Below are 14,954 nucleotides of genomic sequence, written 5' to 3' on the forward strand. Positions count from 1 at the left end.
AGGCAAGCCCCGTGTGGCTCAGCAGCCTATGCGAGGGCCCCAGTGTGGCGTCGAATTCCGATGGAGAACGTGGTCTCGAACTCCAGATGCGCCTCCTGAATGCCATCCATCCATCCCGTCTCATCCCCTTTGTCTTCTTACAAAGCTTCTCTCTCTATCTTCGCTTTCGCCTCTCGTCATCATCTGCTTTTGCGCCTGGCGAGCGCGATTGTGGGCTTGTATTTCTGGTGTTTTTTTCTTTCTTCCATATCGCGATAGCTTCAAATATTCCGCGACTGCGACTACCATCGGCCGATACGACCGCCACTAATTACCTACGTACCTATTCTACCACCTTGTCCCTCTCGTCTTGAACATCGCTCCCCCACGCTCCGACGAGCCGACTCTGCCGTTCCCATCTCCACGTCCTCTTAGATCGTTTACGCCGTGCGTTCTGATCTGTTTCCTTTAACCGACCGCTGTACACGAGCCTTGCACCGACAAGGTGCGCTTTGCCCGCCATGCGTTTCTCTACCCTCGCGGTGCTCGCAGGGCTGACAGCCTTCACGCATGCCGAGGAAGATGCCAACCCGGTCACGGATCCCACTACTTTCAATGGAGTCTCGGTTCCTCCGTTGCTTGAGTTGTCGCCTACAACTTGGGAGGAGGAGCTCAAGAAGAACAAGTTTCTGATGGTTAAGCACTTCAGGTACTTGGTGCTCCTCAATCATCGCATAGCGCCTGCTCACTTATTATCAGTCCGTACTGCAAACACTGCACCAACTTTGCTCCGACGTACCAAACCCTATACGAGTTCTACTATACCTCGAAACCCCAAGCCGCCGGCGTCGATAAGTCCTTCTCAGAGTACTACGACTTTAAATTCGCCGTCATCAACTGTGTTGCTTACTATGATCTCTGCATGGATCATAATGTCATGTCATACCCGACTACAATTCTCTATGGAGACGGAAAGGAGATCCACAACATGAGAGGCATCAAGAACATGACTGTGTTGAGTAATGCGATCGAGAAGGCTCTTGCAGTCCCACACCCAGGTCGAGCTGAGATCCTCGAACTCCCTGAGCCTGGCGACACCGTCTTCCCTAAACCGAAGACTGCTCAGGAAACGACAGAGCTCCCTGATGCTGAGAAGAAGGATCCAGAGAAGGATCCCAAGGCGGCTGAGGAAAAGCCTGTCGGCGAAACCACCGAAAAGCCCCTGGAAAAGGCCGCTGAGAACGCGGCCGAGGAGCCCGCTGGTAAGGCCCCTGGCAGCTCGCTCGACGACATCACCGAGACCCCCAAGGAGGCAGCCAAGGACGAGACGCCAGAAAGCCCTAAGGAGTCCACCGCCGCTAAGGAAGGCGAGAAGTCGTCGTTTGGCGATGATTGGAAGGTCCCCAGCACCGGCCAGATGCTCAAGAAGACCAAGCCCAAGGACTCAACGCCGAAATACAACCTGGATGGTGTTAGCACCCCCTTGACTCCTGACACCTTCCCCAGACTTGTCACCAACACGAAGGACCCCTGGTTCATCAAGTTTTACGCCCCTTGGTGCTCTCATTGCAAGGCGATGGCCCCTACTTGGGAACAGCTGGCCAAGAAGATGCAGGGAAAGCTTAGCATTGGTGAGGTCAACTGCGAAGCCGACCACAAGCTTTGTAAGGAAATGGGCGTCTCGGCGTTCCCCACCATTCTATTCATGCAGGGCAATGAACGAGCGGAGTATAAGGGCCTTCGCGGTGTTGGTGACTTTGTTGAGTATGCCGAGGGAGCGCTCGAGGTTTCTGGCGGCATCCTTGATGTGGATGCTACCTCCTTCGCCGAGCTTGAGAAGACCGAGGAAGTCGTCTTTGTTTACTTCTATGACCATGCTACCACGACCGAGGACTTCAAGGCCCTGGAGGCTCTACCGCTCAACCTTATCGGGCGTGGCAAGATTGTCAAGACGAGCGACCCTGAGCTCTGCTCCAAGTTCAAGATTACGACCTGGCCCAGGCTCCTGGTCTCGAGAGAAGGCCGTGCGACATATTACACTCCCATCACCCCTGACGAGATGAGAAACGTTGATGAGCTGGTTTCGTGGATGAAGTCGACGTGGCTGCCGCTTGTCCCTGAGATGACTGCCATCAACGCCCGCCAGATCATGAACCACAGGCTCGTCGTGCTCGCCGTCCTTAACCGAGAGGACGAGGGCCGATTCCAGAACTCCATCTTTGAGCTCAAGAATGCGGCCAACGAGTGGATGGATCGTCAAGTCCAGGAGTTCCAGATGGAGCGTAAGAAGCTCCGCGACGCTAAGCAGATGAGAATCGAGGAGGCCGAAGAGCGTGATGACCAGCGTGCTCTACGTAACGCCAAAGCTATCAAGATCGACATGGACTCTACTCGCCGTAAGGAGGTTGGTTTCGCCTGGGTAGACGGAATCTTCTGGCAGAGGTGGCTTGCCAGCACCTACGGCATCGATGTTAGGGATGGCGATCGTGTCATCATCAACGAGGAAGATGTAAGTATTTCTCTATATCTGACACTTTCGGATAGCATTAGTTACTAACGTCATGCAGCGACACCAGTTCTGGGACACAACTCCCACGGGTAACCACATCATGGTCAGCCACACGTCCATCATGGACACTCTGGACAAGATTGTGTATGGACCCAACCCCATCTCCCCCAAGTACACCATCAACTCGTTCGCCAAGTTCTTCTTCGACATCCAGATGAGCTTTGTCGACCGCCCGTTCCTCTCGTGCAGCGTCGTCGTCGCCATCGCGTTCGGCGTGTACTACTGGTTCCGCAACCGCACCCGACGGGCTCGTGGCACCTTTTTCCGCATGGATGATTCACTGGGTCTCAAGGATGGCTTGCTTGGCCAGAACGGCAACGCCAAGTCTGACTAAGGGGCACTGTGAGGAATGACGATCGTGTGAGATGGGAACCAGGCCGCTCAGGATGTGGCTCCTTGGGCCGTTGCCGTGCCCCGAGACATGCGTCTGGGGTTGAGAGTCACGGCGGTGGCCGCAGTCAGGTCATGTGGCCTGGTGAAGAAGCAAGTAAGGGGTTGATGGACGGGTTCACATTAGTTGGTCGATATTGTCGAATTACGGAGTTTTCTGGGTTTGGTATTTACCTTGCTTGGTACTTGGGATCCCATGCGTGGCACCCTGTATACTAGTTGATGTGGAAACGCACCGCTTGCATATGTCAGTTACCGTTATGCCTTGTTCCCTCGCTCGCCCGCTCATTTGTGCGTTGTGTTGCTCATTTGGCTACACAAGTTGGCCCTTTCCTCTCGTCTCTTTTCTCGGCTGTGCAGTCGTTGATTGATGTGCGTGTTACATGCAGTTCAACGGTCTGGGAGCTTGCATCCGTCGCGGCGGGCCGTGTGGGATAATGTCCTGGAAATTGACATGATGCTTGGGTGAAGCCAGAGACGACAATATGGAGGAGTACAGCTAGTGAGAAACAAGGTGGCATTCACTGATATGATCCAGTAAGACACAAAAGTACCAGCGTTAGATGTATCCATCCGCGTCCAATCCACCCATGTGCCACATCCAATCTGCCCTTTCCTCCTCCTCCCTCCAACTATCTAGGTGTAGAGCTCATTAGTGAGATCGTTGAGCGTCAGACCCTCCTTCGCAATATCGTCGACGTCGACAAGGAAGTCGAGAGGCATCTCCACCAGGGTGCCGCGGATGCGCGACAGCCACTGCCTGACCTCGTTGACGCCGCCGGGGAACTCCTCGCGCACGATGTGGCCGTACTCGACCTTGCCCTTCTTGGCCTCCTCCTCAGGCTTCTGGCCCTTCTTGCCGGGGATGATGAAGTGGCTGGCAAAGAACTCGTCATAGTCCTTCCAGGTGCGGACGTGGTCGTTGGGCACGGGGTGGAAGGCCCGGCTAAAGGTCTCGGTGTTGACGCGCGCCGTGTCGGTCCAGAGCTGCTGGAACTTGGGGTGCAGCGGGTCGCGGACCAGGAGGTCGGCCGGGGAGCCCCAGTCGTAGACGTTGGGGTCACGGTCGACGGGAGTCCAGTTCTGGTTGGGCTGATCCCAGCGCTGGTCGGGGATGAGGCCGAGGTGCTTGCGGAAGATGTAGCGCCGGAGAGACGAGGCAAAGCGGGAGGCCGTGTAGGGGCGGCCGTCCATGTAGGACTCGACGGGGGTGGGGTCCTCGATGACAACAGCGATCTCGGAGTCGTGGGATCCGAGCTGGGAACGATCGTTCAGGTTGGCTGAACCGCAGATGACGAGGCGATCATCGACGATGAGGAGCTTGCTGTGGATGTAGAGTTCTTCAGTCACGAAAGCGTTGATCTCATCCTCAGGGTTGCCGTCCCAGCGCAGGTCAGTAACCCTGGGACCTTGGTCCATGTAGCAAGAGCTGATGGTGTCGAGAGTCCTGTCCGCAACCTTGTGGGCCTCTTGCTGATATCTGTCGTATCGCTCGTGCGGGGGGCGAGAGTGGCCGGACTGCTGCTCGTACGTCGTCGTCTTCTGCTCGTATCTCGAGTACTCATATCTCGAATGCTCAGAGGATCCGCCGCCCTGATACTCTTGGCGCTGTGGTCGACTGTCGTACCTCGACTCTTCGTGTCCTCCCTGGTACCGACCGGGCTCCGGTCTGCCGTCGAACCTTGGGTCCGCGCCGGGGTGACGGTAGTCGTCGCGCTCAGTTCTTCGGCCGTAGCCTTGAGAGTCGGGTCGGCGGCCATAATCGTCATCATGTGGCCTACCGCCATAGGTAGGACTAGAGTACCCTCCTTGGTACTCCTGACGCTGAGGTCTGCCCTCAAACCGAGGATCGGCATTCGGGTGGCTGTATGGATCCCTGCCGCCCTGTCTGTCGTCTTGATATCCTCCGCGGTAATCATCCCTAGGCCTACCACCATATCTGGAATCGGAATAACCACCACGATCGTCATCCCGATCATATCTACCACCAGACCTCTCACTTTGGTATCCCCTAGACTCGGATTGATATCCTCTAGACTCGGAGTATCCACGGTTCTCGTCGCCACCACGATAGTCTGAGTCGGGGTAGCCGCCGAGCTCCTGGTCCCTTTCCCTTCTAGCCTCTTCGTAGGACACACCGGCGCGGGCCTCCACATCGGCCATGGTTCGAGACGTGTTGATGCGGTCATAGTTGCGGAGGTTGTAGAATCCAATGTACCTGCCAGGGTCACGGATACCGGCCTTGCGGAGTTGCTCGATGATACTGTAGCCACCGCGGCTGATCGAGTTGTACTGGAATTCCATAATGGCGCGAGTTCCCAGTGCCTCCTCGGCCTGCAGGTCGCCGGCGAATGCGGGGACGGCTGGCATGAGCACCCAAACGTGGAAGGGCTGTCCTTCTTGAAAGGCGCGAACAATTCTGTCCACAATGGCAGCACCGATCTTGTTCTTAACAGGACGCTGCTTGTCATCGGTAGCGGTGATGAAGAACTGACATACTTAGCATGGTCAGAGAAACAGTATCAAACATCATACCTGGTTCTCGATATAGACAAAGTATCTGGCATTGCGAATGGCATCGGTGTATGCATTGGCGATGGAGTGTTCGACAGGATGACCAGAAGACCACTCAGAGCAGCTACAACAAGTCAGGCAGTGATAGCAAGGTGGAATTTTCCTCAGCATACCTTCGAGTCAGCTGGATGCGAGGCATATCACCATCGCGGGATCGATGTCTACGGTGACGCGGCTCATCATCATCTCCAAACGACATGAGCTTGTTCATGCCGCGGCTGAAATGTTCCGTAAAGCCGCCCAGGTAGTCATCGTCTTCTCCCGAGTGACCACCCCGGTGGCCAGAGAAGTTTGACGGTGGTAGCTCAAGCTTGTGATACTTGCCTGGGTTCTTCTTGGCATACTTCTCCTTGAAGATGAAGTTCCTACAGGGGTTAGCAACGGGCTCTATACAGTCAAGTTAGCACCTTACCATCGGTCGACGAAATGATCGACAAGGTTGCTAGTGATGGGTCCGTTCATGCTCAGAGCGACATCAGACCAGCCCATTCTAGAGCTCTTGGTGCGGTCAACTATCAAAGGTCAGGACGGCACTCTCAGAAATGATACATGATTCCCCTACGCTTGTTCTGGTTCCAGTCTTGAACATCAGCAAAGTCATAAACTCGGGCATTGTTGTAGTCTTGTCCAGGGAAGATGATAGCGTCCAAGTCACCAGGATGAGCATCGGCAATCGGATGGCCTATTGATGTGAGTAACAGAAGCAGGGGCGGCACCCAAGTAACTCACTGCTGGTGTCCCATCGTCCGAAACCTGGTGTTGTTGTTAGCAATTGATGAAAACCAGCGGATGGTAATTGCCCATACACATGTCAAGTCCACCCATAAAGGCCAGTTTTCCATTGTCGACAACGAGCAACTTCTCGTGGTGTGCCCAGTACAGGACAATGCCGTCTGCAGTACCGTAGACAGCTTTGATGGCATCACCAGAAGCCTTGGCCAGATCCATGTTGGTCAAAGCTTTGAACGACTTGCCCAGCTCCTTGGTGAGGTCATAGCCAGTCGGGAGATGGTCAGGGTGCCGGAAAACGCGGATATTGTCGCTGAGTTTCTCCAGAGAGGTTCTCGTATGCTACCAACAGACATGTTAGCATGCCTTCACGGCCCGTCGGTCCCGACAGAGCTCACCGCCGAATTCAGAGTGAGGGCTGCCTCAACCTCCTTGTAGACGATGATATAAACCTTGACGCCCCGGTCGGCAGCGGCCTTGAGCATGCGGTCCAGGCGGTATTGCTCATTCTTGGCCGGAGGACGACGGAGGTACAGCTCAGGGCTCAGCCACCAGTCGAGGATGAAGATGTTCTCCCGGGCCTCTACCATGCGTCAGATAACCGCTTCTGGATAACTGCAAGTAGAGATGGCTGTTGCGACTTACGCTCAATCGCCTGCGAGACGGCCCAGAAGTAAGAGGCACCGTCGACATACCACTTGGCGTTGCCGCTAGACTCTGGGGCAAAGGACTGGTAGCGGTTGTTGGCGGTCTGCTGAGCGTGGTAGCTGTGGCTCCCTCCGCCGTGAGATTCAGAATGCTGCTGCTCTTCCTTACCGCCAAAGGCATTCTCAACCTGCTGGCTGAGGCCCTCGACGTGCTCGCCGACCTTTTTGAAGAAGTCCATGTCGTACGACGGGGCACGCGACCTGATGTTCAGAGACCTAGAGGGATATCAAGAGACGGTTGGTGATGGGGCAAGATGACAGGATAAATGCAACTCGAGCTGTAGCTGACTAGCTTATCCAAAATGCAGGTAATCAAGCAGATGACGAGATGAGGTTGCAGTGGCAGTGACAAGCTGACGCCATGGAACGGCCCGAAGTCAGCGGGTGGAGGAAGATGATGATTCTCGGAAGATGCATGAAGCGGAGAAGCAATGGATCGATCAATCGAATTGACTGGAGCTGAGCTGAGCTGCCATTCATAGACGGGCATCCACATGCCTTTCAGCCCGGCCAGGCCTGTCTGTGCCTGACTGAGACTTTCCGCTCAATAACACGCAGCCTGAGAGCTTCTGGACCCCGCATCACGGCCTCTACGTAATCTGCAAACATGGAGGGCCAGCTTGAACCGTGACAGCTGACGAGTAATAAGTGATTGAGTGGTAGGTAGATAAGTACCTGCCTATCCATCGCAACTTCAACCTCAATTGAAACAGGAATGATGGCTGAATTGTAAGTTGCATCTAAGTTGGTCGCCAAGCATTCATCACTCACCAACTAGTTCCACTGCCGTCCATGGATCCATAGCCATGTCCACATTTCCATCACCAGCGGCCTCTCGCTTATCGAAAACACAACAACTCGGTCGGGCAGGTGCTCTTAAGCATACTAGTAGTTACTTGCTGTACCTCAAAGCCCCGGATTGTCGCGTGCCTGGCCCAGCAAGAGCATCCATGGATCCTGGCCGATCCTCCTCGAATGCCGGGCCCTGCTCCCAGGTTCATGGAAGCTCGTCCATAGGGCTCCCTCCCCAAGCCTTCCGCCACTTGACGGGATGCAGCACTTAGGCTGCTTGCTGTATACCACCCTCTTTTAAAGACCACCATGGCCCGAGTGAGCAAGGTGACCAGTTAGCCCCTTCTTCACCGACTTTACCTCTCAACAGCCGAGGATGTTGATATCTGAAACCCGTTGTCGTGCGTTTTCCTCGTCCTGGTAACCGAATCTCGTGGTCCTCTTGCTGCTTCTCCCCAACGCTCAACGCCCGTGTAGCCGCAGCAGCACTGTCTTGCAGGCCAAGCGGCAACGGTGTTTGTACATGGCCGTGTGTAGTTTGGACAAGCGTTGAGTCTTTTCCTGCAGCTCATAGGGAATGTTTGGGACAATGAGCAACTGTATGAGTGCAACTGGTGCCCATCCAACACCGTCTCGTCCCTTGACATCGTCTCAGAGCCCAAGAAACGAACCAGGACACGCACGTCCAAGAAAGCCACACACGTTTCAACAGCTTCCCAACTGCCAGATTCGTAGGTGCGCCATTTATTCCGTGAATCTGCTACGACGGTGGCGTGCAACCCTCTCACGGTTCCGCTGCCTCGACAGGATTCCACGTTTGAAGGTGTGTGTCGTGCTCGATTGATGGAGGGCTGCGCTGCGTGTAAAGGTGGTGCAGGACAGCCCAGGGCAGGACAGCGGACCCGTTGCGGCGGGAGCTAGAGGGTCCCGGCAGGTGCAGTCACCCCCGTCCGCCCCGTAGGTCGGCAACTCGACTCCACCTGGCGAGTCCCCCTTGGGCAGCAGACTCAGGGGCCCGGCGCCGGCGCCGAGACGCTGGAAGGTGCTGGCACTCACTGTCTTCCAGGGCTCGCTGCAGTGGCTTGCAGGGGCTTGAAAATTCGGATGATTTTTTTCCTGGCGGCTCCATACGAAACCTTGCAAATGGTGGATGGGTTGTGATTCTTCTTCTTCTTGCTGGACGGAGGATTCATCAGTGAATTCATTCATTCATTTCTGGACTACTGACGGAGTACCCATTCCGTCGACATTCACCCTTTTAACTTCCTGTGCCGATATTCTCCGAACCGTCACCTCTTGATAACACCGGAGTCTCTTCTCTATTCTGCCTCTCCCTCTCCCTCATACTAGCTCTACTTTGCCCAGTCGTTTACCAGTCAATTGAGTTGAGTTTACTCGGCTTCTCCTGGATCTGAGTCTAACCTGGGATGTCTTGGTCTTGGTCCGCTTGATCGGAGAACGAACCAATATCCCCTCATCAATAAGCCTCTAAAATCTTGCCCAGCATCAGCTTCACCAACCATCAACATCGCTCGACCAGCCTCTGCAACTCGCCGTATAATCGCCTTTGGGCAACCGAAACCAGACTTGTTGCGGCCTAAGTTGAAGACAACCACAAGCCCTCCCCCCATGTGGGCTATGCATTGACATCCATCTATACCCTTCCTTGACGGCTTATTCACAACTACCACGTCCGTTACTACGCAGCTTTTGTTTCAAATACTCTCAACCCATACGAATTACTTGTTCAAAATGTCTGGCGCAGGAACGGTAGCTCTCTTCTCCCCGAGCCAGCACGGCCACTTGATCCCCTATCTCGCCGCCATCCACGCATCCTGCATCACCCATGACCGCACCATCGCCACGTTCCTCCCCCCTCTATCCCACGAGAAACTCCTCGCCTGGTGGAAGGAACGCATCGCAGAGGTTGCCGATGGCAAGCGTCTCATCTTCATCCTCCTCAACGAATCTGAGCCGGGCTCTCGGCCGAAGGGGTCCGATGTTATGGGCGTTGTCATGCTTGCCATGCCCTCCTCCGAGACAGGACCCTTCCGCGGCGTTGTAGAGAAACTTCTCGTCCACAAGACGTTTCGCGGCAGAGGAGGTGCCAGGACTTTGGTTTCCGCTCTCGAAGCTGAGGCGGCGCGGCGCGGCAGGACGGTACTGGTAAGTTGGATCAAGTTAACCCCCTGTGTTGTCGGAAGAAACGTTCTAACCGGATTGGTCTCAAATAACAGCTCCTCGATACCGAAGCTGGAAGTGTCGCGGAGGAGGTGTATAGAAAGTTTGGCTACATCGAGCTCGGCCAGATCCCCAGGTATGGTCTGAGTCCAACAGGGGAGCTCAAGGACGGGACCTTCTTTTACAAGCATCTCCAACTGTGAGCCATGATGCTCCTAGGGGCGTTCCTGTGAGAGGAGCTGTAGGCGCGAGGATTGGTTTGTTGCTTGTTTCAATAAGTAGTACTGTAGAGCCTCCAGGAAAGGGGGTCGGAGAGCGAGGCGACTCGATTTTGCTGTTCTCATGGATTCTGGCCGGCGAGGAGCTTTGGTTTGTTTTTAGATCCTGAAAAGAAAAGATGATGATTTGGGAAATGAGCCTACCATTAGGTCCATATTCACAGTGAAGCAAATCCTTCTGCGATTAACTTGAAACACAAAAGAATGCGAGTACTCGGGTATATAAGCCAGCTTTAGGAGGAAATATCAACGCCAAGTAGGTACCAAGAAACACAGCACCAACGACTATCGGCTACATTCTCGTATCGACTAATGTCTTATATCGAGGACATCCTGCTCCATTACTACCAATGACTGCACAAATAGCAAGAAATGTTGATACACAATTCCAGAAAACGCCAACCACCCGGGTTCACAACTTTTTGTATACAAGATCTACTCGTCGTCCGCCAGCTCCTCGACCTTTGGCGCCTCGTAGTGCCGTTGGTGTACACCAGTCTTGACTTGGGTATCTGTGCCTGTCGTCGTCGCGCTTGTAGGCGCAACTTGTCCTGTAGCAGCAGCGAAGGCAGGGTTGGGGCTGGTTCCGGGAGCAGCCACCGCCGACTTCTTCTTCTTCTTCTTCTTTTCCGTCTGTGGCTAAGTTAGCATTTCTCGAATTTCGCCTTTACTAGACCTTTACTGACCTCATGCCAAGCCCACACAGGCTTGAAACTGTCCACAAACGAGACGTCTTCCCAAAGGTTGGGGAAGAGCCACAGACCGGGAGGTGTGGTGAAATAGGTGATGCAGAATAGAATAACACGGAAGATCGCCATCACAAAGAACAAACCAAGCAGTCCCAGCAAACCCCAGCTGAGGTAGTAGACGCCCTGGCGAAGCACCAGCGGCCAAAGAGGGTACAGAACGATAGCGAAGATGGCGAGAAGAGCCAGGCCAGCGTAAATTTGGCGCTTGATCTGGCTGCCCTCCCACAACCAAATGTAGTACATTTCGTCTTTGGCCTCTTGTTGCTGCTCGATCTTGACGGTCCACTGACCCTTGACACGCTTGGGCTTCTTGCCGTTAGGACCAGCCTGGGGCTCAATCTTGGAGACTCGCAGGGCGAGCATGCTCAAGGGGAGCAGCTTGAAGGTGTTCTCGAGGGAAGCTCGGTCGGTGATTTCAGGCAGAAGGGGGTTCTTCTTCCGGGCCTTCTCGTACGCGGGGGACTGCAGGGCTCGGAGCGCTCGCTTGACTGTGCCATTTTAGTATGTGAATAGCTTCATGCGCCGAGCCAACCTACCTCGAAACATGTCCTTGCGCTCGCCGTTCAAGATGACAGTTCGAAGCTTGAGCTCCTGGCCTCGGAGGAACTTGGCGAGAGCGATGGCCTTGGGGTTGGGAGGTCCAGGAGTGATAGGCTGGGGGCGACCCTGTTGTGGGTGAGAGTGGCCGTGGCCGTGGTCATGGTCATGGTCGTGATCATGGTTGCAATCGGGGCCGTGAGTGTGGCCTCCTTGCTGTGCCTGTTGCTGGGCGCGCATTCGCATCTGCTCCTGCGCCTGCCTCTTGATGTGCTCAATGAACTCGGGCACAGTCATGCCGGCCTTCTCGGCGTCGATGGCGAGTTGGCGCTGCATGGCCTGGATCTGCTCGGGCGTCGGTCGCTGGCCAGGCATGGGCATGGGGATCTGGCCCGGCCCGGGCTGAGGAGGTGGAGAGGACATTGTGCAATGTGTTCAATAAAAAGAGTGTAGAGAAGAGTTAGAAAAAGAGGAAAACGAACAAGCACGGTGGTGAATTAGAGAGATGCGGGTTGGGAGTTTATTATGAAAGAGCGAACATGATATTACTGCCACTTGGACCACACTGTGCCAATCATGTCATAGCTCACCCAGAGACAACGGTGTTCACTTCACTTTCCCAAGATCGAGCCCCAATAATTGCCGGCCGGAATTGTTAATTCCCCGCCCTCCGGCTTATCTTCACGTGATAGCGCATCCGCAGTGAACTGACGTCGACTTTCCGTGCAGCACTTTAGTGGACTACCTTTCGCGGGAGTCCAGCAACCCGACAGCCACCACCATGGGCGACCGCTTGACTCAACTTCAGGATGCTGTTGATCAGGTTTGCGCTTCTTCTCCGTCCTCGCCAAGACTATAGCTAACTCATATAAAAACAGCTTGCGCAGCAATTCGTTGCATGCTTGCACTATGTAAACAAGCGACATGATCTGGAAACCTTCGGTCCCAACGACAAGATTCGCGACGTTAAAGATGCCCCGAAAGAGGGTGCGACATCCCGATTTTCACATATAAAATGCGCCTAGATACTAACCATATCTACAGTCGATTCCCTACCCCCGGACGAGTTTCGAGCTGGAATGGTCGAATTGTCGCAAGACTTGATTCTCAAGGAACAGCAGATTGAAGTGCTCATCTCCTCGCTCCCAGGCCTGGACAACAGCGAGATGGATCAGGAAAGATACATCAAGGAACTCGAGGAGGATTTGAAGGTCGCCGAGGTCCAGCGCCAAGAAGCTATCAAAGAGAAGGACCAAATACTGTCCGAGCTGGATTCTGTGATCAGCAGCATCCGACGCCCTTGAGTGTTTCTGTGCCTCTCTGGTGCCACGTGCCAACATCTTTATGGTTGCATACATAGCGAGGAGTTCAGGTTGGGCAACGACAGGTCAGGGCTTTGATCCATGCAGGCTTAGTCGAGCTTGTTAATGAATGCATAACGCAAATGGTATCTCATTCCGGGAAGTGCCTTGAACGCCACCTCTCAAGGGCTGTCTATATTCCATGTGCGATTTCTTCTCATTCGTCCAAATCTAACCCAGTCAACACTTACGCGGCACCTGCTGCCGATTTGAAAAATTGCGGATAAATGTCACGCAGCTCTCTGAGATGGCGGATCTGATATTGTGATGCCCGCAACTCGGGAACCTGCACCCCCTCCTCAACGAGATGGGCAGCTGTCCAGCCAAACTCTTTGGCCTGTGTGCAGTTCAAGGCAGAATCATCTAATAGTTCATTAGCACAATTTCAATAAGACGAGGCGCAAGATAGCAAACATACCAACAAAGAAACAATCCTCCACTCGCTCCACACCTGCTTCGCGCATAGCCTTCTTGTACATCTCTGGGTCGGGTTTGCAGATCAAGGGTTGATCGGCATAGTTGCAAAAGGTGAGCCCATCAAAAAGGTCGTCGATGCCAAGAAGACGAACTACCCGCTTGCCGTGGTTCACATACGCATTGGTAAAGAGCCACATGGTAACCTTAGTCTTGTCGATGTCCTCGAGGAGTTCCCGAAGTTCAGGATTGGGCTTGATGATTCCCTCTAGAGGTAGCGCATCGTCCACTTTGGCATTGTAGTCAAGAGGATCAATTTGGTGGTGTCGCACGAGACCTTCGATGGCTAGGCCATAGCTGGTGTAGTATTCCTTGTGCAGCTTCACAGCCTCATCCCAGGGCAACTCCAGGTGTTTCGAGAAGTATTCGTCAATAAGCTTTGCCATCAGATCATGAACCTTGGCGCCTCGATTCTCGGTTAGCCTGTGGTCATCATAGACCCTTCTCTAAAAACTCACTTCTTGGGTACAAGCAGTTGTCAATGTCGCTGCACACGTGTCAGCTCAAGCCATTCATTCAATGTCATAGCAAAGGGATACCTACAAGAACAAAACCGGCTTCCCGGTGCTCACGCCGTTAGTACTGCCCATGGTTGATTTGGCACGGATCTTTGTGTTGGTAAGGCGACTGTTGACGTTGGAAGAGTGAAGGTGCGATGTCGGGTATGAGACACGGTGTGAAGGGGGAAAGACCAAAGATCTGAAGACGGGATTGAGTGAAATAAATGCTGAGACACGTGGTCGTAGTTGCAACATTGAATGGCTCATCAACAAGAAAAGCCAGTTAAATATTTGAGAGGGCGATCCAAGCCAAAAGCGAAGACTAGCACTTGCTCAATCGATGATAGGAGCGATATTGACGTCGTAGCCCACCCACCACCAGTGACTCTTTCGGCGTAGCTGAATAATCCCCACCGTACCTGCGTGGACAGCTCCGATCTCCGATGACGGGAGCGGAGGCTTCGTGCAACTGCAAGTCATCATGGCCATGAGCCATGATAGAGAAACAAGTGAAATAAGTTTGCTTGCCCCATTTGAGATATAGCTGATGCTTTGCATAAGCAATAAGACATATATGTATAGATACATAGCTCTACATCGAGTCTAGAAGGATTCAATGATCGGTTCGCTCCCAGGGGACGCCACAATGGGAGCCTGAGTACGACAGTGGAGCTGTCTCCCATGGTCGAGTCAATGGTATGGATGTCATCCCCAGTGAGGAAGTCCCCCACATCCCCCTTACACAAAACATTTCAAGTGCCGTGCTTCAAGATGATGCCATTTCGCACCCTTGGAACTAAGATCTAAACTGCAAGTCTCGAGGGGGCTTTATCTTTGTCCTAGAGAGATGGGTAGGTAGGTAGGCCTGGCTCCCAACAGTCCTGTAAGTGATAATGACGGTGAACCTTGATGGCGTATGGAACAACACATAGTCGAGTGTTTGGATTAAGTATATGTGAACCTTATATATTCGATATAACATACTGATATCAAAACAGCCCCTCGTATCTCTTTGTATTTTTATTCCAGTGGGGATACATCAAGCCCTCGAAACTCTTTGATACAGTCGGTGACGGATTGGTGCCACCAGGGATCGTCGATTCTGCCACATCCGGCCAGTCACACCGCCTAAAT

The 14,954-nt window shown here is 53.7% G+C and overlaps 6 protein-coding genes across 6 annotated transcripts; 3 read left to right on the forward strand and 3 right to left on the reverse strand.

Annotated features, from left to right (window-relative positions):
• Positions 1–500: 500 nt before the first annotated feature.
• Positions 501–2,882, forward strand: LRP88_13831 (uncharacterized protein; the record flags this gene model as incomplete). Its single annotated transcript, XM_083250187.1, has 3 exons — positions 501–688; positions 739–2,488; positions 2,547–2,882. The coding sequence occupies 3 exons, from the start codon at positions 501–503 to the stop codon at positions 2,880–2,882; spliced, it is 2,274 nt and encodes a 757-aa protein (XP_083094521.1).
• A 692-nt stretch (positions 2,883–3,574) lies between these two features.
• On the reverse strand, positions 3,575–7,127 carry LRP88_13832 (uncharacterized protein; the record flags this gene model as incomplete). The annotated part of the gene is made up of 9 exons (XM_083250188.1): positions 3,575–5,428; positions 5,492–5,576; positions 5,626–5,877; positions 5,925–6,024; positions 6,075–6,194; positions 6,242–6,265; positions 6,319–6,583; positions 6,640–6,824; positions 6,887–7,127. 9 exons carry the CDS (start codon positions 7,125–7,127, stop codon positions 3,575–3,577), a joined length of 3,126 nt encoding a protein of 1,041 aa, XP_083094522.1.
• A 2,365-nt stretch (positions 7,128–9,492) lies between these two features.
• LRP88_13833 (acyl-CoA N-acyltransferase) lies at positions 9,493–10,124 on the forward strand (the record flags this gene model as incomplete). Its single annotated transcript, XM_083250189.1, has 2 exons — positions 9,493–9,906; positions 9,978–10,124. 2 exons carry the CDS (start codon positions 9,493–9,495, stop codon positions 10,122–10,124), a joined length of 561 nt encoding a protein of 186 aa, XP_083094523.1.
• A 510-nt stretch (positions 10,125–10,634) lies between these two features.
• On the reverse strand, positions 10,635–11,908 carry LRP88_13834 (Sec63 complex subunit SEC62; the record flags this gene model as incomplete). The annotated part of the gene is made up of 3 exons (XM_083250190.1): positions 10,635–10,832; positions 10,886–11,436; positions 11,485–11,908. 3 exons carry the CDS (start codon positions 11,906–11,908, stop codon positions 10,635–10,637), a joined length of 1,173 nt encoding a protein of 390 aa, XP_083094524.1.
• A 358-nt stretch (positions 11,909–12,266) lies between these two features.
• Positions 12,267–12,789, forward strand: LRP88_13835 (mediator complex, subunit Med21; the record flags this gene model as incomplete). Its single annotated transcript, XM_083250191.1, has 3 exons — positions 12,267–12,308; positions 12,364–12,472; positions 12,530–12,789. The coding sequence occupies 3 exons, from the start codon at positions 12,267–12,269 to the stop codon at positions 12,787–12,789; spliced, it is 411 nt and encodes a 136-aa protein (XP_083094525.1).
• A 244-nt stretch (positions 12,790–13,033) lies between these two features.
• LRP88_13836 (Haloacid dehalogenase-like hydrolase-domain-containing protein) lies at positions 13,034–13,910 on the reverse strand (the record flags this gene model as incomplete). Its single annotated transcript, XM_083250192.1, has 4 exons — positions 13,034–13,209; positions 13,265–13,726; positions 13,779–13,807; positions 13,864–13,910. The coding sequence occupies 4 exons, from the start codon at positions 13,908–13,910 to the stop codon at positions 13,034–13,036; spliced, it is 714 nt and encodes a 237-aa protein (XP_083094526.1).
• Between the last annotated feature and the right edge of the window lie 1,044 nt (positions 13,911–14,954).

This window comes from Fusarium phalaenopsidis (assembly GCF_050370095.1).
Source record: "Fusarium phalaenopsidis strain FUZ10S chromosome Unknown contig_32332, whole genome shotgun sequence".
NCBI classification, from domain to species: domain Eukaryota; kingdom Fungi; phylum Ascomycota; class Sordariomycetes; order Hypocreales; family Nectriaceae; genus Fusarium; species Fusarium phalaenopsidis.